The sequence below is a fragment of the Balaenoptera borealis genome, assembly GCF_965194805.1.
Source record: "Balaenoptera borealis genome assembly, chromosome: 5".
Classification (NCBI taxonomy): domain Eukaryota; kingdom Metazoa; phylum Chordata; class Mammalia; order Artiodactyla; family Balaenopteridae; genus Balaenoptera; species Balaenoptera borealis.
This window is the reverse complement of record NC_138862.1, coordinates 127,677,340-127,697,977: the sequence shown is the minus strand read 5'-3', so window position 1 is coordinate 127,697,977 and position 20,638 is coordinate 127,677,340. Positions and strand designations below refer to the sequence as shown.

At 46.2% G+C, this 20,638-nt stretch overlaps 1 protein-coding gene across 12 annotated transcripts in view; it reads right to left on the bottom strand.

Annotated features, from left to right (window-relative positions):
• Positions 1–19,972, bottom strand: part of DZIP1L (DAZ interacting zinc finger protein 1 like) — a 46,648-nt gene extending 26,676 nt beyond the window's left edge. For 3 of the 12 annotated variants that reach the window (XM_082393433.1, XM_082393429.1, XM_082393434.1), the window contains exons 1-5: positions 17,012–17,090; positions 6,879–7,460; positions 3,812–3,896; positions 1,078–1,199; positions 239–400 (exon numbers count right to left, since the gene is read on the bottom strand). In XM_082393433.1, coding sequence (XP_082249559.1) covers positions 239–400; positions 1,078–1,199; positions 3,812–3,896; positions 6,879–7,460; positions 17,012–17,026 — 966 coding nt within the window. In that variant the 5' untranslated portion in view covers positions 17,027–17,090. Of the gene's footprint in view, positions 1–238; positions 401–1,077; positions 1,200–3,811; positions 3,897–6,878; positions 7,461–17,011; positions 17,091–18,944; positions 19,017–19,363; positions 19,607–19,648 lie in introns of those variants that run through there. The other 9 variants (XM_082393436.1, XM_082393437.1, XM_082393439.1 and 6 more) reach the window with 9 other exon arrangements.
• Between the last annotated feature and the right edge of the window lie 666 nt (positions 19,973–20,638).

The following is a 20,638-nucleotide window of genomic DNA, read 5'->3' as shown; positions in this document are numbered from 1 at the left end:
TACAGAAAAGAAACTGAGGCACAGGAAAGTTAGGTAACTCGCCTAAGATCACACAGCCGGTATGTGATGGAGCAGGGATTCAATCCTGGGCACTGGCCTCTAGTATCTGGCCTCACAGTGTATTACCCACCCCCAATGGCAGATGACAGAGAACTAGTACACACAAAGAAATGAATTTTGAGAACAAATAAGCAGGTTTTCAACTAAAGAACTCTGAGAAGCCTTTTAGGTTGGGTACCTCTTCTAGCGTAGAGTTCTGGTTGGCAACACTTTTAAATTCATCCCAAAATAATTTTTTGAGCTTGTCTATTTCCCCGTAGAGCTTGGCCTGCTCTTTTTCTTTCCATTCATCAAATTCTTTCTTAGCTTCTGCTTCCCTCTGGCGAGTGACCTCTGCTTCCTACAAAGAAAAGCAAGAATAAGAGAATCATTAATTCCACATTATGACAAATATTTACCGAGAAACTGCTAAGGCTCCTTGTTTGTGCAAGCCACTATGGAGACCCAAAGAACATTCATCCCACAGTCCCCACCATTGGGACCGGGAGTGGGATTAGTCTTATCTGAACCGTAAAGGCCCTTGAGGATGGGGATCATGTCTTTTCTCTCTTTATATTCCTCACAATGCCTGGCATAGTTGGTGCTCAGTAAATGCATGCTGAGGGAAGGAGTGATGAATGAATAAATGCCGGAAGGAGTGAGGCAAGTTTATGCATGTTCGTTCTACAAATATTTACTGAGTACCTCCTCTGGGCTGCCTTTGGGAGCTTATCCAGTCTTTGTCCTCAAAAAGCTAACAGTATATTGTAAGAAGTGAAAATTCAGGTTCAAATGCTCTCAGAGGGTGCTAATGCAAGAAGCTGCAGCTCTCTTTTGGCCATACAGGTCTGACCAAGTAATTGAATTTTCCTTGCCAAACTACCTAAAATCATTTAGCACATCCAGGAAGACGCCATCCTAGCTCTGACTCCCGCTCTATGAAAGAGCCAGAATTTTGGCCCTGTGGGATGCGAGTGCATCATGGGTCTCTCAGCTAGTCCGTGACCAAGCCCCCTGCCGTTTCCTCTCCACGCCCACCTGAAGCTGCCGCTGCCTCTCCGCCGCCCTCTGCGCTTCCAGCTCCCCTTGGGTCCACTTCAGCTTGGCCCACAGCTCTTCCAACACCTCCTCCACTGGCTGCTCCTGCTTCTTCTGCTTTCCTGTGGGGTCCACTCAAAGAGAGGGTGACAGCGTAAGTCAAAGTCCGTGGAATGTATACCGTCACACCTCAGTCTGAGTACAGCTTTGCCACTTACATTGTACACTGACTTTGGGCAAATGACAGAACCTCCCTGACCCTCTGTTTCTCCAAACTGGAAAATGGACATAGTAATAGCACCTAACCCAGAGTTATTGTGAGGATGAAATGTGATAATGCAAAGGGCTTAGCGTAGTGCCTGGCAGGACAGCTCAATCCATGTGAACTATTGTCATTTAAAATAACTATTTTGACAGTACTAACACATGGCAATGTGAATGCAAAATCAGCAGAGTAACAGAAGCAGAGTACCAAATAGTGTGTACACACTGATTATTAATACAAAGAACGTATCTACATATCCTGACAGCAATCAGAGGGGAATTTAAAAGAGTGATAATAATTGTAGTTTTAAGTTCACTCTTTTCAGGAATATAGTGTAGTTTAAATGTGTGGTTTTAAATTTCCAATGAAAAAAAGGCAGCATGCATTATGAAGAAATCTTGAATTACAGAAGAATATTCTAACTAAATCACATACTGATAAACTAAGAATTAAGGGTTAATGAAAAAGACACCAATTGTACTTGAACATTTGTTACTTTTTAAAGTACATTTAGAGACTATTAGATGGTACTGTTATTGAAACTTTAAGCTTTTCTTTGAAAAGAAATATATGGCTTTTCTCAGATGGGACTTTTTAGAAACAAGCAACTTTTAGATGCAGTGTAAATTAATTTGGGTTAATTAAGTGATCTGAGGTGAGTCTGGAATGGGAGGGCTGGGTTATCTGAGAAGCCAGCCTGCCTGACAATAAATTAATGAACATTAATGTAGCAAAAGTTGCCTTAAGAACATATTTTTCCTCTCCCTACAGCACTTTACATTAAGGAAATAACAAGGAATATGCACAAAGATTTATGTACAAGAATGTTATCATCATGTGATTTATAATAGGAAAATTTTTTAGTAGCCCACATAAATTGAGAAATAATTCAATTGTGAAATATACTATGATCACCACATGATGAAGTACTATCCAGCCATTAAAAATCATGTTTTCAAAGATGATTTACTGACTTTGGAAAATGTGATATATTCTTAATTGAAAATAAGCAGTGTCAAAACTGCATCCTATATGACTGTATTTGTATAAAGAAAAATAATGACTGCGAACATACCAACATATTAACTGCAGGTGATATTGTCCACAGTTTTTATTTTCTCTTTTCTACCTTTCTGTATTTAAATTTTCTATATCAAAGGCATATTTTTTCCAATTTCTTTACTGTGATAAAATATACATAACACAAAATTTACCGCCTTAGCCATTCTTAAATGTATAGTTCGGTGGTATTACAAACATTCATAATGTTGTGCAACCATCACCACCATCCATCTTCAGAATGCTTTTCATCTTGTAAAACAGAAACTCTATACTCACTAAACACTAACGCCCCATTCCCCTTCCTCTAGCCCCTGGCAACCACCATTCTACTTTCTGTTTCTATGAATTTGACTATTCTAGGTACCTCATTTAAGTAAAATCATATAGTATGTGTCCTTCTGTGACTGGCTTAGTTCACTTAGCATAATACCCTGTTGTAGCATATTGCAGAATTACTTTTCTTTTTAAGGCTGAATAGTATTTCTTTGTATCTATATACCACACTTTGCTTATCCATTCATCTGTCAATGGACATTTGGGTTCTTCTACATCTTAGCTACTATGAATAATGCTGCTATGAATATGTGTACAAATATCTCTTCAAAGATATATATCTTTATCAGAAAAAAATATTTAACAAGTGGAAAATCTGTTTTTCTTTAGCAGCCTCCAATGCAGAATCAAGAAGAATTAGATATATAATAAATGCATAGTAACTAGGTGAATTGTGCTGTTTTAAAACTCTGTTCTTTGAAAAAGAAATTAAAATAAAGGGAAAAATATTTTATTCAATGGGATTTTTATATTTAATTTATATTACATTTTATCACATTATATTTTCATATCTATATTTATTTTACGTTTTAACAGCTATTTCTTATTGAACCTCAAAAAACAGATATAAAGTATGCAAACCTCTTAATGGGAAAAACATACAGCCTTGCTACTCGTTTTAGAATTTGAAACAGTAAAATTACAGTGATTAAGTCATAATAAGCTCATGACATTAAAAGAGTCAAAGAATTGGTCTGACTGCTCATTAAGCCCAGTTAAGCTTATTCATAGTCAGCACCAGAGAACAGCAAATTCCAGAAGGCTGGGAGGTAAGGGCCCTTCAAAGTCACTCTGTCTGACTGCCCCATTCGCAGTGAAGGACACAGAGGAGGAAACACTGACCATGGTCACATAACAGAAGGGGACAAAGCTAAGACTAGAACCTACCTGTCTGACTCCCAGCCCTTTTTCTCTAAACACGTGGTCAGAAACCCTCCCCGCCCCACGTGGGATCCCCCCATCCTCAACTGGATGGTGAGGTTCTGAGGGCAGCTTTGGTGGTGCACATGCCCCTCACCCGCTGAACACAAGCCCAGGCCCTTGCACAGTCCCAGGAGGGCCACCTGGACTTACCACCTTCCACCACGCCCGTATGTCTGCGCTGGATGTGGCCCCGGAGAAAGGTGGCATTCATGAAGGTCTTGTCACACAGGTGGCACTACACAGAGGGAAGTAGTGGGAAGTGCAGGATTAGCTCACCTGAGTCAGCCAGGGATTCTCCCTCTATCAAAACTCTCATTCCTTGGGACTCCTGGGCTGCTTCACAAATGAAAGAGTTTGATTTACTGAGTAAGGCAGTGACTGAACCCAAAATATATATACTATATATTTTATCCCCCCCCCAATATATATATATATATTTTTTCTTTTTCTGAATTTTAAAACACTCCCAGTGCCGTGGGGAGCTAGGAACAATGATTAGTATCATCCTTAGATGATACTAAGGAATTTTTGTTGGTTTTTCAGGGCATGATGATGGTATTATGTTTATGTTTAAAAGTGGGATGGGAGTTCTTGCCTTTTAGAGCTACATAGTGAAATATTTACAGATAAACTCATATGACTGATACACTTCAAAATAATACAAGGGTGGGGAAATTGGGTAGAGGAACAAATGCGACAACATTGGCCATGAGTTGATAACTATTGGGCTGGAGAGTGTGCAGATGAAGGTTCATTTTATTATTCTCTCTACTTTCATATATGTTTGAAATTTTCCACAATAAAAAGTTTTTTTTCAAAAAACACCTATGGGGCTTCCCTGGTGGCACAGTGGTTGAGAATCTGCCTGCCAATGCAGGGCACACGGGTTTGAGCCCTGGTCTGGGAAGATCCCACATGCCGCGGAGCAACTGGGCCCGTGAGCCACAATTGCTGAGCCTGCGCGTCTGGAGCCTGTGCTCCACAACAAAAGAGGCCGCGACGGTGAGAGGCCTGCGCACCGCAATGAAGAGTGGCCCCCGCTTGCCACAACTAGAGAAAGCCCTCGCACAGAAACGACCCAACACAGCCAAAAATAAATAAATAAATAAATTAAAAAAAAAAAAACACCTATGTCCAAGTCTCACCCAGAGTTGAGAACCACTGGAGCAAAGGGTAGTAAACATAGCATCTGAAATTCCACTTCACTCTCCTCAAGCGTTTCAGACAATGCCAATCTAGCAGATCATTTTTTCACTCTAAAACTTCAAAATTCTTCCAACACAGCTTTGCAGGCTGCCATTGCTAGTCAATCAGAGTAAGAGGGCAGATTATTTGCTGTCTTTACACAAATGCAAATGTGACATAAATTGCCAATCGTCCCCCAGTACCAGTTTTCCCTTTTACCTTAGCAATAGAAACCTTGATTTTTAGCTGACCGTGAGGCTAATGAGAATGTATGTCACCTCCTCCCTTACAACCAGGTGTGGCCATGTGACTAAATTCTGGCCAATGGCATGTAAACAGAAGTGGTATATGCAACCACTTCTGGGAGTTGTCATTAAAGAAAGAGCCATGATATTCCTCACCCTCCCTCCTCCTGCTGAATGGAATGTGCACCTGAGAGGTGGAACTCAGGCAGCCATCTTGGACCAGGAGGCAGAAGTCACACAATGAGGCTGGAGAGAAACACATCCAGAACTGGGTCCACGATTACATGCCACCCCTGGATTGTTTACCTCTAAACTTTGTTCATGAGAGAGAGAAATAAACTTCTATCTGGTTTAAACAATTATAATTTGAGGTTTCCTGTCACCCACAGCCAAACCTGATCCAGATGGATACAGCCTGGGTTGATGGACTTTGCCTACTCCTGAGTTCTAAAGTGACACATGAATTTCTAGTTGTTTGAAGGAATGTCAGCTGGGGGGCAGGGAATATGTTACAAGGCATCTTATTCCAAATTATAAGCCCGTCCCCTCATCCCACCCTTCCCTGCTTCCCCTTTTCCACCCCAAGAAACACACTCACAAACCAGGCACCAGACTAGTCCCTCTACCATGCCAGCTTTGAACCTGGGAAAATGAGATGCTGGCATTGCAGTGGCCCAACTTGCTGCCACACGGACAGGGTCTTTCTGAGAATGGAATCCACACTGACAAAGAACTGCCAAGAGCTGCAGAGAGAGAAACTAGATTCTGGTGCCATCACCTAAGTCCCACCATAACCCTGGATTTTTCAGTTAAATTAACCAATAAATTCCTTATTGGCCTAAGCCAGATTAGACTGCTGTTTTGCCATTTACTACTGGAAAGGTTCTGACCCTTTTATCATAATTAACATTGTATTAATTATGTCAATTACCATTCAATCCACTAACATCATGTCCTAATGACTCCTTCTGTCCCCCCACCCCCAAACTATGAATTTCTGTTAAACCTGAACCAGCATGATTTGCGTCTTCATCCTCAGAGCCTGGCAGAGGGCCGGGCCACCTGACAAGCTACTAAAGGGCAACTGTCCCCGATCCACTCTTTCCATAGAAAGAAACGCAAATGCTCAAATGCCACTCTGGGGAATGATCTGTCACTTGGCTGACTGATAGAGTCACTTTTCCAGAACGGGCCTGGCTCTACCAGTCCCCTGTCACACACCTCTTACACACACCTTTACACATCACTCTACACACACACACACACACACACACACACACACACACAGCCTTCATATATACACACTCACGCTTTCCATGAATACACACACCCTTACACACATACAACCCTTCATTCACACACACACACCATAAATATATCTTTACATGCACACTTCACATGCGAGCACGTTACACACCACACACTCTACATACATACCTACACATACCACTCACAGATGTACCCTCCAATCACAAACACATCTTAGACACCATCCGTAAACACACACACACACACCCTGCATACATTCACACATGCACACATGAGACATGAACTCATACACACACCTGCGACACATGTACAGTCTCCATACACACACACACACACACACCCCATAGACTCGATGAGACACCCTGGGGCCCTCTGGCCACCAGCGGCATCTCTGAAATCTGCTCCCAGCCCCAGTGAGAATGGCCACAGCAGCCTCAGGGGCCAGGCAGTAGTGCCGCCGGGGGGGCCGGTGGCCGGGCCCACAGCCCTCCCGGCGGCCCCGCCCGCAGGATGCTCACCGCACGGTAGCTGTGGGCGCCCGTCTGCAGGAGCAGCTGCTGCAGGGCGCTGATCATCTTGCGCCGCCGGCGGCTCTCCTCCCGCACGCCCCTGAGCTCGTCGGCCTGGCGGCCCAGCTCCTGCTGGCCGCGCTCCTGCTGGCCCAGGCTGGCCTGCAGCCGCGCCTCCAGCTGGGCCACGCTGGCGCTCAGGCAGTCCTGGCAGTGCAGCAGGTACTCGATGCTGAGCTGTGCCAGCCGCAGCACCTTGAGCAGCGCCGGGTCCACGGGCTGCCCGCAGCGGCCGCACACCTCCCGGTCCAGGTTGCAGAAGGTGACGCTGACGATGGTCTCCTGCAGGGTGGCCACGTCCAGCTCCCGTGCCACGCGGTCCACGTCCAGGGCGCTAATGCGCCTCCAGTCCATCCTCTCACGGCGAGGCTGGAACTTGAAGGCGGGGAGAGTGTAGGCCGCGAAGAGGGGGTCGCTGAGGCCCTGGGCGGTGGTAGCGTGGGACTGCATGGACGGGGGGAGCCCTGGGCTGACCACCGGGGAAGGGTGCCACCAAGACCACGGCAGCAGGCACAGGAGCTGAGAGAGGGCCTGGAAAATGAGAAGAGGGTTGAAGTTAGGCCTGGTGCGTGTGGCCCCAGGTACCGCGCTGGCCAGCAGGAGCCTGTAGTGTGCATGGTGTGCACTGACACAGCCAGAGCAAGGGTGTGGGCTTTATAACACACAAACGTGGATTCAGATCCTCAGCCTTGAGCAAGATCCTTTACATCTTTAAGCCTCCGTGTGTATTGGGGATCACGGGGCCTCCTCTTCAGGCTTGCGGTTACGAATGAGGCGGCGAAACACCCAGGCCAGTACCTGGCACATAGCAGGTCCTCAGTGAACCCCCCGCCACGCCCAAGTCCACTGTAAGAGTGCCTGCCACAGGGCTTGGTCAGGAGGGAGCTGTCCAATGTACAAGCAGATCTTTCTGCAACCCTACACTGACCTCAGGATGAAGTCTAATAACTTGCCACGGGAGGCAGAGTGGTGGACATTAAGTGGCTCTCCTTCTGTAATTGCAACACTTAATGGAGGGGTGCGCTACAGTTCCCAGTTTCCCCAGCTGTAAGGTGTCATCAGTATGACTGTGTTCTCTCTAGTGGGATGTGAGCGAAATGATGTCCGCCCCTGCCACGGGGTGGCGCTCAAGAGAGCAGCCGTGTCTCTGTACAGAGATTGTGCTCAGTCCACGATGGTCTGTTTCAAACCTCATGGTTTAGAAAACAGCTCCAGTTTGTTGTTAAATGACTCAGATTCTACTCACCACTCTCTTGTTAGACAAAGAAATTGTTCTCTTTGGGGAGTAACTTGACAACAGCAACCGGAATTTAAAATGAACATTCCAGTACTAAGAATTACAATCTGTTCTACAGATAAACTCATACAAGTGTGCAAAGGTGCTTGTGCAAAAATTGTCATTGTAGTATTATTTGTAATAGCAAGTTACAAGAAAAGTACAAGAAAGCAAAGTACAAAGTACAGTGGGGATATGAATGGTATCTGTATACGATGAAATACTATGCAGCTATTGATAAGAATAAGGCAGTTTTTTATGTACTGATTGATATGGAATAATGACTATATATATACATATACATATATATCCATTTCTGTTTAAATAATATATTAACATGACATTTAATAATAATTAGCAAAAATGAAGGAGATATGTATATCTCACATATGTATGTGTATATGTATTATATATACACATATGCAGAAATATATATATCTCACATTAGAATGTTGCCTATGAGGCAGGAGGGAAATGGGAATGTGAAATGGGGATAAATAAATAAAATAGACAGATGGTGCATGGGTAGGAGATGGATAGATAGACAGACAGATAGGTCTTACATAGACCAATGATGATAATGATATATATATAACACATACACATATATGAATGATTCATATTTGTTATTCATATATAATCATAATTAAGTATACTGATTTATTATCCCTAAATATGGTTCATTATCTATATTTTTTAATAAGCATAGACAATTTCTAGAATAATAAACAAGCTGTTAGCAATGGTTATATCTGGGAAGTAGGGACGGAGATTAGAGGACTTTTATTTTCCACTCACCACCTCTCTATACTATTCAGTTCTTTGCGTCATCACCTATTACTTTTATAATTTCTTAAAGAAAAATATACAATTTCTGCCCTTAAAGAACTTAGAATCTGACTGAACAGGAAATACATGTGACCTTATTCAATCAAGTTCTTTCTAGATCATGTGATTTACACTTTCAAGTACAGTAGAAAGTCAGAGAAGAAAAAGGTCATTGACCTCAGGAAGCTGAAAGGCCTTGAAGAAACAGTCAGGCTCGGTTTGCAAAGAGGGGAAGGCCTCCAGGAAAGGCCCCTGAGCGCCCTGAGCCTGTCTTCATCTGGGAAAGGCAGCAGTGGGAGGTGACAAGCCTGCCCCCACCTGCCCTGGGGTGCCCTGGGGACTGGAGGAGAGGCAAGGGGAGGGCGCTCGGTAAGAAAACCGGCCGCAGTGCGGCGAGTGCCAGCCTCCAAGCCAGACACACACTCTAAATGCAAACCTACCAACAGGTAAAACTATCCTCACTTTACAAACAAGGAAACTGATGTCTGGAAAGGTTAAGTGTCTTCCCCAGGTAGGGAGGCCAGAGTTGAAGTACAGCTGGAGGTGCATCTGGCTCCAAAGCTTGTGGACTTTGAACCATCCAACATCGATTCTTGAGGCTATTTGTCCTAAAACTTTGCTTGGATCAGATCAACAAACCTTACCCATCGAACTCATTCATTCATTCACTCACCCCCTCCCCCGCTCCTTTAGAACATGCCTAGCTTGGCCAGGCCCGGTGCCAGGCACTGGGGCCACCGAGATGCATTAGTCACACACCTGTCCCCCAGCCCCCTCCTCAGCAGCTTAGCATGGCTCCTTGCTGCCCCAGTACCAAGTGCAAACCCCTTAGCCTGGTCTTGAAGCTGCCACAGGATGCCACGGACCCACCTTTTCCGTTTCAGCTCCAATGTTTCCCTTTCCCAGATACTCCTCCCCAACACATACTCCAGAAACAAAACCATCCAGCACGAGCATCCCCACCACGGCCATGAGGAGAAGACCAGCTCATTCCTCTTAATATGTCACATTATTTTTAAAAAAGGAGGCAGGTGACATGACACTCACCATGCTCAGCTGCAAGCTCTGTGTCACCGGAGCCTCAGAGACAATTGCCACAACAAGCTGTGCTTTGGAGCACCAGCATGTTACCAGGTGTGCTGTGGGCCAGGGTAACAGGACACCTGCTTCCTGATCTCCCACAGACCAGGAGCTCACCTGAGAACTCGCTGTTTAACTATTTAACATTTAAGCTTTGGCCTCAGATGTTTGCCCACAGTCCCCTCTCTCATAATAGGGCCAAGAATGTTCCACCAGCCACTCTCTCAGCTCTCCTCCCACCTCTTCGAATGTCCCTTCCAGCCTCTTCCTTGAACAAGGAAGAGCCTACTATCCTTGCACCCTTCCTTTAAGGCAGGGTGTGCCAGTGCCCCTGTGACAGTCTGCTGTTCACCCATCACCCATCTCTCCCTGCACACTCTCCCTGGGGATGAGCTCACACGTACCCATAGCTTCAGCTACCACAGGCCTGCTACAGGCTGAGCCTCAGCCACTCCCAAATCTCCTTCTCACAGGCCTGTCTCTTGGGACCTTCAGACTTAGCCTTCCAATACTGATTATACCAGAAATTGCAAATCTAAATTCCACCAGGACCAGGAAGGTACTATTAAATGTAGGAAACATGCCAGGTGTAAGAGAAACCAAATACAAGCTTGATGATAAGTGGCAGCTGATTCCCGATCTGAGTGTCTGAGATACACGTGCGCAGTGGTTCTCAAAGTGTAGTCACTGACCAGCAGCATCAGCGTCAACTGGACACTCGTTAGAAATGCAGATCTGCAGACTAACGGCTTCAGAACCACTGCAGCAGGGAGTGTTGGGATAGGGAGCATTAAGGACTGTGGCAAAATGGGAAGTGCGTGCCCTGTTTACAAGGGGCAGCACCACTGAGCTTCAGCCATATGGGAAGTGATGTTCTGTGTTCCTCGTGGGCTAATTCCAAATTCACTAAGTAGATATTCAAGCAAGTATGGCCAACATGGTGAAGTAGGAAGACCCCAGCTCACCTCCTCCCACAGACACGCTAAAATTACAACTATTTACAGACTGGCTATCTATAAGAATGACCTGGAGACTAGCAGAAAAGGTTTTCCCCAACTAAAGATATAAAGAAGGAACCACAGATGGGTAAAGGGAGTGGGGACGCAAATTAGTCAAGACCCACACCCCTCGGTGAGCGACCCACAAACAAGAGGATAATTACAACTGCGGAGGTTCTCCCCAAGGAGGGAGGGGTCTGAGCCCCACCTCAGGGCCCCCCAGCCCAGGGGGTCCTGCACTGTGAAGATGAGTTCCCAGAACACCTGGCTTTGAAGGCCAGCAAGGCTTGCATATGGGAGAGCTGGCACCAGCCCTGGGCCCCGCTGGCCCCCACAGCCAGCTGCCCCAGGACTCAACCCCGATCACCGGGGGGCTGGCAGCCACCACACGAGGCAGGGCCAGCCACGCCTACCAGCACACTCACAGAAGCCAGCCCAGCCACACGGAAGGGCCCACTCAGCCCACATGGCTGGCACCCATGGAGCATATAGCTCTGGGGACCAGAGGGGAGTGTGGTACTCGGCTCCATAGGACGTTTCCTACCTAAGGCCACTTCTCCAAGATCTAGAAACAAAACTGACCTACCTAATACATAGAAATAAACACAGGGAATTAGACAAAATGAGGAGACAGAGAACTATGTTTCAAATGAAGGAACAAGACGAAACTCCAAAAGAAATGAGTGGAGATAAGCAATCTACCCAATAAAGAGTTCAAGGTCATGATCATAAAGATGCTCCACAAACTCAGGAGAAGAATGGATGAACCCAGTAAGAGGTTTAACAAAGAGTTAGAAAATATAGAGAAGAACCAAACAGATCTGAAGAATACAATAACTGAAATTAAAAACACACTAGAAGGGAATCAACAGTAGATTAGATGATACAGAGGAATGGATCAATGAACTGGAAGACAGAGTAGTGGAAATCACCCAAGGTGAAAACTAAAAAATAATTTTAAAAAACGAGGACCGTTTAAGAGACCTCTTGGACAAGATCAAGTGTACTAACATTCACAATATAGGAGTCCCAGAAGGAGAAGAGAGACAAAGGGGAAGAGAACTTAACTGGAGAAATAATAGCTGAAAATTTCCCTAACTTGGAAAAGAAAACAGACATCCAGGTCCAGGAAGCGCAGAGAGTCCCAAACAAGATGAACCCAAAGAGTTCCATACCAAGACACATTATAATTAAAAACGGCAAAAACTCAAGATAACGAGAGAATCTTAAATGCAGCAAGAGAAAAGCAACTAGTTGTGTACAGGGAACTCCCCTAAAACTATGGCCTGACTTTTCAGCAGAACTTTGCAGGCCAGAAGAGAGTGGCACAACATGAAAAGATGCTCTACATCACTCATCATCAGGGAAATGCAAATCAAAACCACAGGGAGATACCACCTCACACCTGTCAGAATGGCTATTATCAAAAAGACAAGAAATAACAAGTGTTGGAGGATGTGGAGAAAAGTGAGCCCTCATGCACTGTTGGTGGGATTGTAAATTAGTACAGCTTTATGGAAAACAGTATGGAGGGTCCTCAAAAAATTAAACATAGAACTACCATACAATCCAGAAATTCCACTTCTGGGTATTTTTCTGAAGAAAACAAAAGCACTAATTCAAAAACATAAATGCAGCCCTATGTTCGTTGCAGCATTACTTACAATAGCCAACATATGGAAGCAACCTAAGTGTCCATCAACAGATGAATGGATAAAGAAGATATAGATAGATAGATAATTACTCAGCCATAAAAAAGAATGAAATCTTGCCATTTGCGACAACATCGATGGACATGGAGGGTATTATGCTAGGTGAAATAAATCAGAGAAAGACAAATACAGTATGATTTCACTTACATGTGGAATCTAAGAGACAAAACAAATGAACAAACATAACAAAACAGAAACAGACTCATAGATACAGAGAACAAACGGGTGAGTGCCAAAGGGGAGGGGGCAGAGGGATGAGTGCAATAGGTGAGGGAGATTAAGAGGTACAGACTTTTAATTATCAAATAAGTCACTGGGATGTCATGTACAGCATAAGGAATATAGTCAATAATATTGTAATAACTTTGTATGGTGACAGACAGTAACTAGACTTATTGTGGTGATCATTCTGTAATGCATAAAAATATTGAAGCACTATATTATATACCTGAAACTAATATAATATTGTAAGTCAAATATAATTCAATAAAAAATAAGATAGTCAAAGACATCTATGAACTGTTTCCAAACTACCTTTCTAGCTGCATCTCCCACCTACCATTTACTTGCTGTCCATACTTTCATATCTATGGGCTATTTATTCATAGGCACTGTTTTTAAATGCTTTATAAAGAATAACTCATGTAATCCTCACAACAACCCTTCAAGGAGGTACTATTATTATCTAAGCCACAAAGAAGTGAAGAAGCTTGCCCCAGGTGCAGGAAGCAGGATCCAACCTACACAGCCTGGTTACAGAGTTGCGCTCTGAGCCACTATGCCATGCTGCCTCTTGGGATAGACGGCCCTCCGCCACTTCCTTCTGCTTCTCTTGCAGGTGAACTCATGCTCAAGGCCTTGCTCAGACATGAATGCCACCATAAATACCTCCCAGGCCCACAGGTAGAATCCCTGGCCTCTCCCCTGGGCTCCCAGAGCACAGAGCGTACACTCCTTTGGTCGCCCTCACCACACTCTGGTCTGTGCTGGGTGGCTGTGCAACATTCATTCACCCATCCCACCAACAAATGGCTCCTGAGCCCCTACTAAGTGCCAGGCACCGTGACTGGCCCTTGGGACGGATGGTGACCCAGGCAGCAATCCCTGCCATTGCTTTTGTTTGTTTGTTTGTTTGTTTGTTTGTTTTTGGGTGCGTTGGGTCTTCGTTGCTGCATGCAGGCTTTCTCTAGCTGCGGCGAGCGGGGGCTACTCTTCGTTGCGGTGCACAGGCTTCTCATTGCGGTGGCTTCTCTTGTTGTGGAGCACGGGCTCTAGATGCGTGGGCTTCAGTAGTTGTGGCGCATGGGCTCAGTAGTTGTGGCTTGCAGGCTCCAGAGCGCAGGCTCAGTAGTTGTGGCACACGGGCTTAGATGCTCCGCGGCATATGGGATCTTCCCAGACCAGGGCTCAAACCCATGTCCCCTGCATTGGCAGGCAGATGTTTATGCACTGCGCCACCAGGGACGTTACCCCTGCCATTGTTAATAAAAATAGTGAACACTTCTGGAACTGTGTGCTTCACACACAGTTATAAGACTTTGCATGAATTATCCCATTTGATTCCCACAACAACCCAGTGGACAGATGAAGAAATTTCAAGGTGAACAAAGAGGGCAAATGACTTTCCCACAATCACACGACTAGTTAAGTGTCGGGGTCTGGCTCCAGATTTTGTTCTCCAGAAAGTCAGAAAAATACACCGAATTACCCCCCAGAGCATTAAGTGCCAGGGAAGGAGCTAGGACAGGGAGCCCCAAGGAGGGGCCATACAGGACATTTCTGTCTCTCTTCTGCCCCCACCCCTGTCCCACCACATCCCCAGCTGTGAGCTCCACAGGGGCTGAGACCATGGCTTATTCACATCTGTTGGATTCCAGCCCTTAGCATATTACCCGCAGCCCAGATTGCTATTGACCTGAATGGAGTTGTCAAAATCTTAGAATATCTGCTTCAAGATTCTATATTCTCGGGGTCTTGGGGAACTGAGGCTATGGACCAACAAGAATTAGGATAAAGAGTAAGAATGGACTTAGGGGCACTTAAGTTGTACTCCTTGGAGAGAAACGCCGTTTAGACTTAGTAAAATGCTTGATTTGTTGACCATCTGTGTCCACAGCCGAATCCTCCAGGCCGCTAATGAAAGCTTAGAGGGCAGGAGCCCTTGTGGTGGGCGCAGGTTCATCAGCGAGTGTCCCACACTGACTGTCAAGAGGTGGCAGCAGTGTGCTAGCTGGCTTCCAGAGCAGCCCATAAACCCTCATGTTTACACTCTGAGCACAGTCTGTAAATACCCAAGGTGGCAGCCCCACTCCCAGTTATACAGAATTCTGACTCAGGGATCTGAGTTCCTGAGTTTTTACTAAATCCCAAAAGTATCACCCATTTTTGTCACTAGGACCCCAAGAGTTCAATTCTCAGAAGTCCTAGGGTTCTGACATCAAATGGTGAGCAGAACTGTGGGAATTTTTTTTTTAATTGGAGTAAAATTGCTTTACAATGTTGTGATAGTTTCTGCTGTACAATGAAGTGAATCAGCTATATGTATACCTATATCCCCCTCCCTCTTGGACCTCCCTCCCTCCCACCCCCCATTCCACTCATCTAGGTCGTCACAGAGCACCGAGTTGAGTTCCCTGTGCTATACAGCAAGTTCCCACTAGCTATCTATTTTACACATGTTAGTGCATTTATGTCAAACCTAATCTCCCAATTCGTCCCACCCTCCTCTTTCCCCCCCCATGTCCACGTGTCCATTCTCTATGTCTACATCTCTATTCCTGCCCTACAAATAGGTTCATCTGTACCATCTTTCTAGATTCCATATATATATGCGTTAATATACGATATTTGTTTTTCTCTTTCTGGCTCACTTCACTCTGTATGACAGACTCTAGGTCCATCCACATCTCTACAAATGACCCAATTTCATTCCTTTTTATGGCTGAGTAATATTCCATTGTAATCGTACATATGTACCACATCTTCTTCATCCATTCATCTATCGTTGGACATTTAGGTTGTTTCTATGTCCTGGCTATTGTAAATAGTGCTGCAATGAACAATGGGATACACTCTCTGACAAAAAACACAGTAAGATCTTTTTTGACCCATCTCCTAGAGTAATGAAAATAATGGGACCTAATTAAACTTAAAACTTAAAAAATAATGGGACCTAATTAAACTTAAAACAGCAAAGGAAACCATAAACAAGATGAAAAGACAACCCTCAGAATAGTAGAAAATATTTGCAAATGAAGCAAGGGACAAAGGATTAATCTCCAAAATATACAAACAGCTCATGGAGCTCAATATCAAAAAAACAAACAACCCAATTAAAAAATAGGTGGAAGACCCAAATAGACATTTCACCAAAGAAGACATACAGATGGCCAAGAGGCACATGAAAAGATGCTCAACATCACTAATTATTAGAGAAATGCAAATCAAAACTACAATGAGGTATCACCTCACACCAGTCAGAATGGCCATCATCAAAAAATCTACAAACAATAAATGCTAGAAAGGGTGTGGAGGGTTCCCTTTTGGAACCCTTTTGCACTGTTCGTGGGAATGTAAATTGATACAGCCACTATGGAGAACAGTATGAGGTTCCTTAAAAAACTAAAAATAGAGCTACCATATGACCCAGCAATCCCACTGCTGGGCATATACCCTGAACTGTGGGAATCTGAAGATGATGAGGATGATAGCAGCTATCATTTATTAAGTATCCGTGCACCAGGCACTGTGCCAGCCTTTAATATTTCTATTTCTAGCCATCATACAACCTTGTATGCAGCTATGATTTGCCTCATCTGATAGATGTAGAAACTGAGGCTCAGAGAAGCTAAGGGACCTGCCCCAAGTCCTTCAGTTACTAAGTAAGGAAGCCAAGATCCAAATCAAGTTCTGACTCCAAAACTTCTGAATTATGCCAAACTACCTCCCAATGATGATGATGATAATACAAAAATCCTTTCCCATTTTGTAAATTACAACACCTGAGATTTCTTGACCAAACTGCAAGGACTGAAAGAGTTTACAGCAAAACACAACAGGGTCTGTGCTGGAGACCCTAAAGTCTCCCTGTATCCTGGCAGAATTTAGCCAAACACAACTCAGCTCCACAGCTTGGGTCCTGGTTGGTATGCGCAGAAGACAAAGCCAAATGAGAATGCTGCTGGTTACCTGGAAACCACACATCCCAGAGGGCAGGCACGCCGTACTTTCTGCAGACTGAATTATCAGCAGACTTCTTTTCCCACATCTGGGAATAGAAACACAAGGCAAAAATGACTCACTGTGGGACTTCCCTGGCAGACCAGTGGTTAAGACTCTGTGCTTCCACTGCAGGGGGGCGCGGGTTCAATCCCTGACTGGGGAACTAAGATCCCACAAGCCGCATGGCGCAGTTAAAACAAAAAAAATTAAAAATAAATAAATAAAATGACTCGCCGTCATTAGGAAATCTAGAACTAGTTACCATCTCTAGATGTTTTGATGGGTCCCAGGAACTTCCCAGTCCTAGACCATTGTCACGAATTAGTGGGACCCAAAAGAATATTTACGCTAGCATTCCAAACTCACTTCATTATTGAAGAGACAGTTTCTACCTGGGGCAATCCCACAGCCAAGAAAGCAAGCCTGTCTACCACCTAGCTTTGCACACTCCCAGTGATGGGATGCTCACTACCTCACAGGCAGCCATTCCACAGTGAAACAACTCCTGGAAATGTTACAATTCTTCTGAAACCTGCCCACCTATAATCTGTCAAAGAGAACATCCACAAAAATGACCAAAGAGCTGATTTTTTTAAACAAAATTCTGGCGGATTTTTTTAACATAAATTAACAGATAGACTGCACCACCACCGCTGCCACCTTGCTGTCTGTTCTGCTTCCTCTAGAATGCTGCCAAGCCACGAGGAGCACTTGGAGGAGTCAAGCTTCCAAGGCAGCTGCCAGGCAATCATTTACAAGCCTGCCCTGACTCCCAGCTAACTTCAGCGGTGCTGTCCCAGGAGCTCAGGCGTGTCATTAGTGCTAATTGTTCTGGCTGCCAAGGAAACCCTCGCACAGTTTGCAAACAGGCCGTGCACACACCGTAGGCAAGGGAGCACTAGAGACCCCAACAGAGACAAGAGCGACCCAGGAGCTCTCCTGAAGCACTACCGTTACAGACCTTGTTCTACTTTGTTCTCTGTTTCTGCTGTTTTCAAAAGAAAGGAGTCCCCCTTTCCACTCTTTCTTACCCATAAAGTAGCAAGAGAGAGATCCACTCCACCAGGCTCACAGCTCTCCCTTACACCAGGTCTCCCATTTCCTCCCTAGAAACTTTGGAGATATTTTTAAGAGATGATGTCCTTGGTTTGGTCAAAAGCCCATTTTAAGTTTTTGCCACAAAAGGATTTTCTTAAAAATAAAAATGAGAGGTAGGGATTTGACTGACGTCTCTTCAAAGTATTTTAGAGACGACTACATACTGATAAGACCTATCTTCCCAGGTGCAAAATTGTGAAAAACCAACACTAGTTTTCACACCTAAAAGAATAGCAGTTTAGAACATACTGGTGTTTTCTTTCCCATGGAGAGGGCATTGCTTCTTGGTAGAGTTTCTCCAGCTTCGGAGCCTGGGACATCAGACCCCACAAAATCCTCCCTAGAGGTAGGAGGCCTAGTGACAGATGGCACGGCAAGCGGTTAACCCTGTTGACCAGGACTGGCCCTCCCTGCAAGGGGCCCACAGGGAGCTTCAGAACAGCCCACCACGTTGTCCCCTTCCCTCCTCCTGTCAATGTCAGTTGAACAACAAGCCTTTGGACCAAATTCCAGCTCCCTGGCAGAACCCAGGTATGCCGCACAAGTGAGTTCAGGTTTCTGTGCCCAACCTGAAGCATGTAACTTCATGCGACCATTTTATCAAGTTGGATGGTATCCAAAAAGATTCCCACGTGAGGGAGAGGTCTCCAGAGCGTCAGTGCTGACAGAGACAGACAGAAGACCGCTTATCAGCCGCTTGACTGGAGAACCGGCCTTCTCTAGGTGGGGCTGTTCTCACTGGCCAGTCCTCAGCTCTAGGGGCAGGTGTGAGGGGCTGTGACAAAGGAGAGAGACCACCCACCTTGTCTGTGGACAGAAGCGTAGGAGGCCACAGTCAGAGCACCTCACACTCATCAGGCCTCTCTTCAAAGTCCTGTTAGATACCACATTTCAAGAGACCGTGCAGGGGCAGGCAGGCCCTGGGCCTTAAGGAACAGGCCTGGGTAATCCCTGCCCAGGCCCCCCAGACCCGTCCTCTGACCCGCCTTCCGGACCCTTGTCCCGTACCCAGCAAGTTCCCCCGGCCTTTTATCTGCAGCCACCTCGAAAGGAAAATACGGTGGCTGCCTCCTGCTACGCTCCAGCCTCGCAGTGCAAGGCGGAGGAACCAGAGATGCTAATCTGTTTGTTTTTCTCAATAACTCATCTCATTGCTAAAAGATCCCCCTTTTCCTACAGAACGCAAAGCAGCAACCCCACCCCCGCCCCCAATCATTTTACTTTTTTCAAAAACTGAAAATCCGAGGCCGTCCTCCCAGCTAAGGCCAGTCCTGCGGGTTCAGTCATTCTTGCTCCCCTCCGGGTACCTCGGTCCGGAGCCGGCCAGGCGGGAGGCCGCGGGTCCCGAGGCGCAGCTCCCCGCCTGGACCCCGCAGGGCGCCCGAGCCGCTGCTGTTGAACCCCCTGCGGCCCGCGGCTCCGGTCACTCGGACTGCACGACGCTCCCCAGCCGCGCCCCTCCCGGGCTGCATTCCTGGCATAGCTCTCCCACGCGGCGCGGCTCACCTGGGGGTCCCCGGAGCCTGGGGGGCGGGCAGAGGTCGCGAGCTGGCGGCTCCGCTCCGCCGCCCCGGCCCAGCCTCCCGACTCGCTCCACCGCCCCGGACCGAGGCCGTTCCCGGAATCCTCGCCGCAGCGCCGGCCTGGGCTGCTTCCTCGGCCCCGAGTAGCGCGGGCTCTCGAGGGCGCGTGACAGAGCCTCCCGGCCACCCAGTGCTGCCAACCTGCGGGACCCGGGACACAGAGGACCTTTGGCGCCAGCAGCTGGAGGCCCGGGGTCTCTGATGCCTCCCGCTCCCGCGACAGCCGCCCCACCCCACCCCAAAGAGGGGCGGAGCCTCTCCCTAGCCCCTCTGGGACGAGCTATTTTTAGGCCTGTTACTGAAGCGGGAAGGAGGGAATGCCATGTTTAATCCGTCAGGAAAATCCGGGATCCTAGTGAGTGGCTCCCAGGCCTTGCTGAGAGGCGGGGACGTCTTCCCGTACGTCTTCCCGTCTACACAGACCGGCCTGCTGAAAGCTGGGGGCAGTTGTAGCCTCCTGGGCAGACAGCCCTGCCCCACCCGTCCTAAACTAAAGGGACCGTCTTGGTTTCTGATCCGAACCCATGCTGGTCCTTTGAGTAAATCCCAGGTCTGTTCAGATGGCAACCACTTTCCCTCCGAACTCCCAACCTTCTGGCCAGCCTTGTGGATCCAGCTGGGAAACCCAGAGCCAAAGAACTCTTTCTTTCTGGATAACAGTCTCTGACCCCTTCCTATAACCATCTGTTGCTTTACTGAGACTCAGATTTCTGGGAATTCTTTTTTTCCTTAAGCCTTCCTCCCACCACAGCCTTAATCTGCCAAGCTGTGTCATGGGGTATTCAAAACAAAATTGCATGGGAACAAGCGTTGGCAAGAATGTGAAGAAATTGGAACCCTTATGCACTGCTGTGAGAATGTAAAACGGTACAGCCACTGTGGAAAAGAGAATAGTGGCTCCTCAAAAAATTAA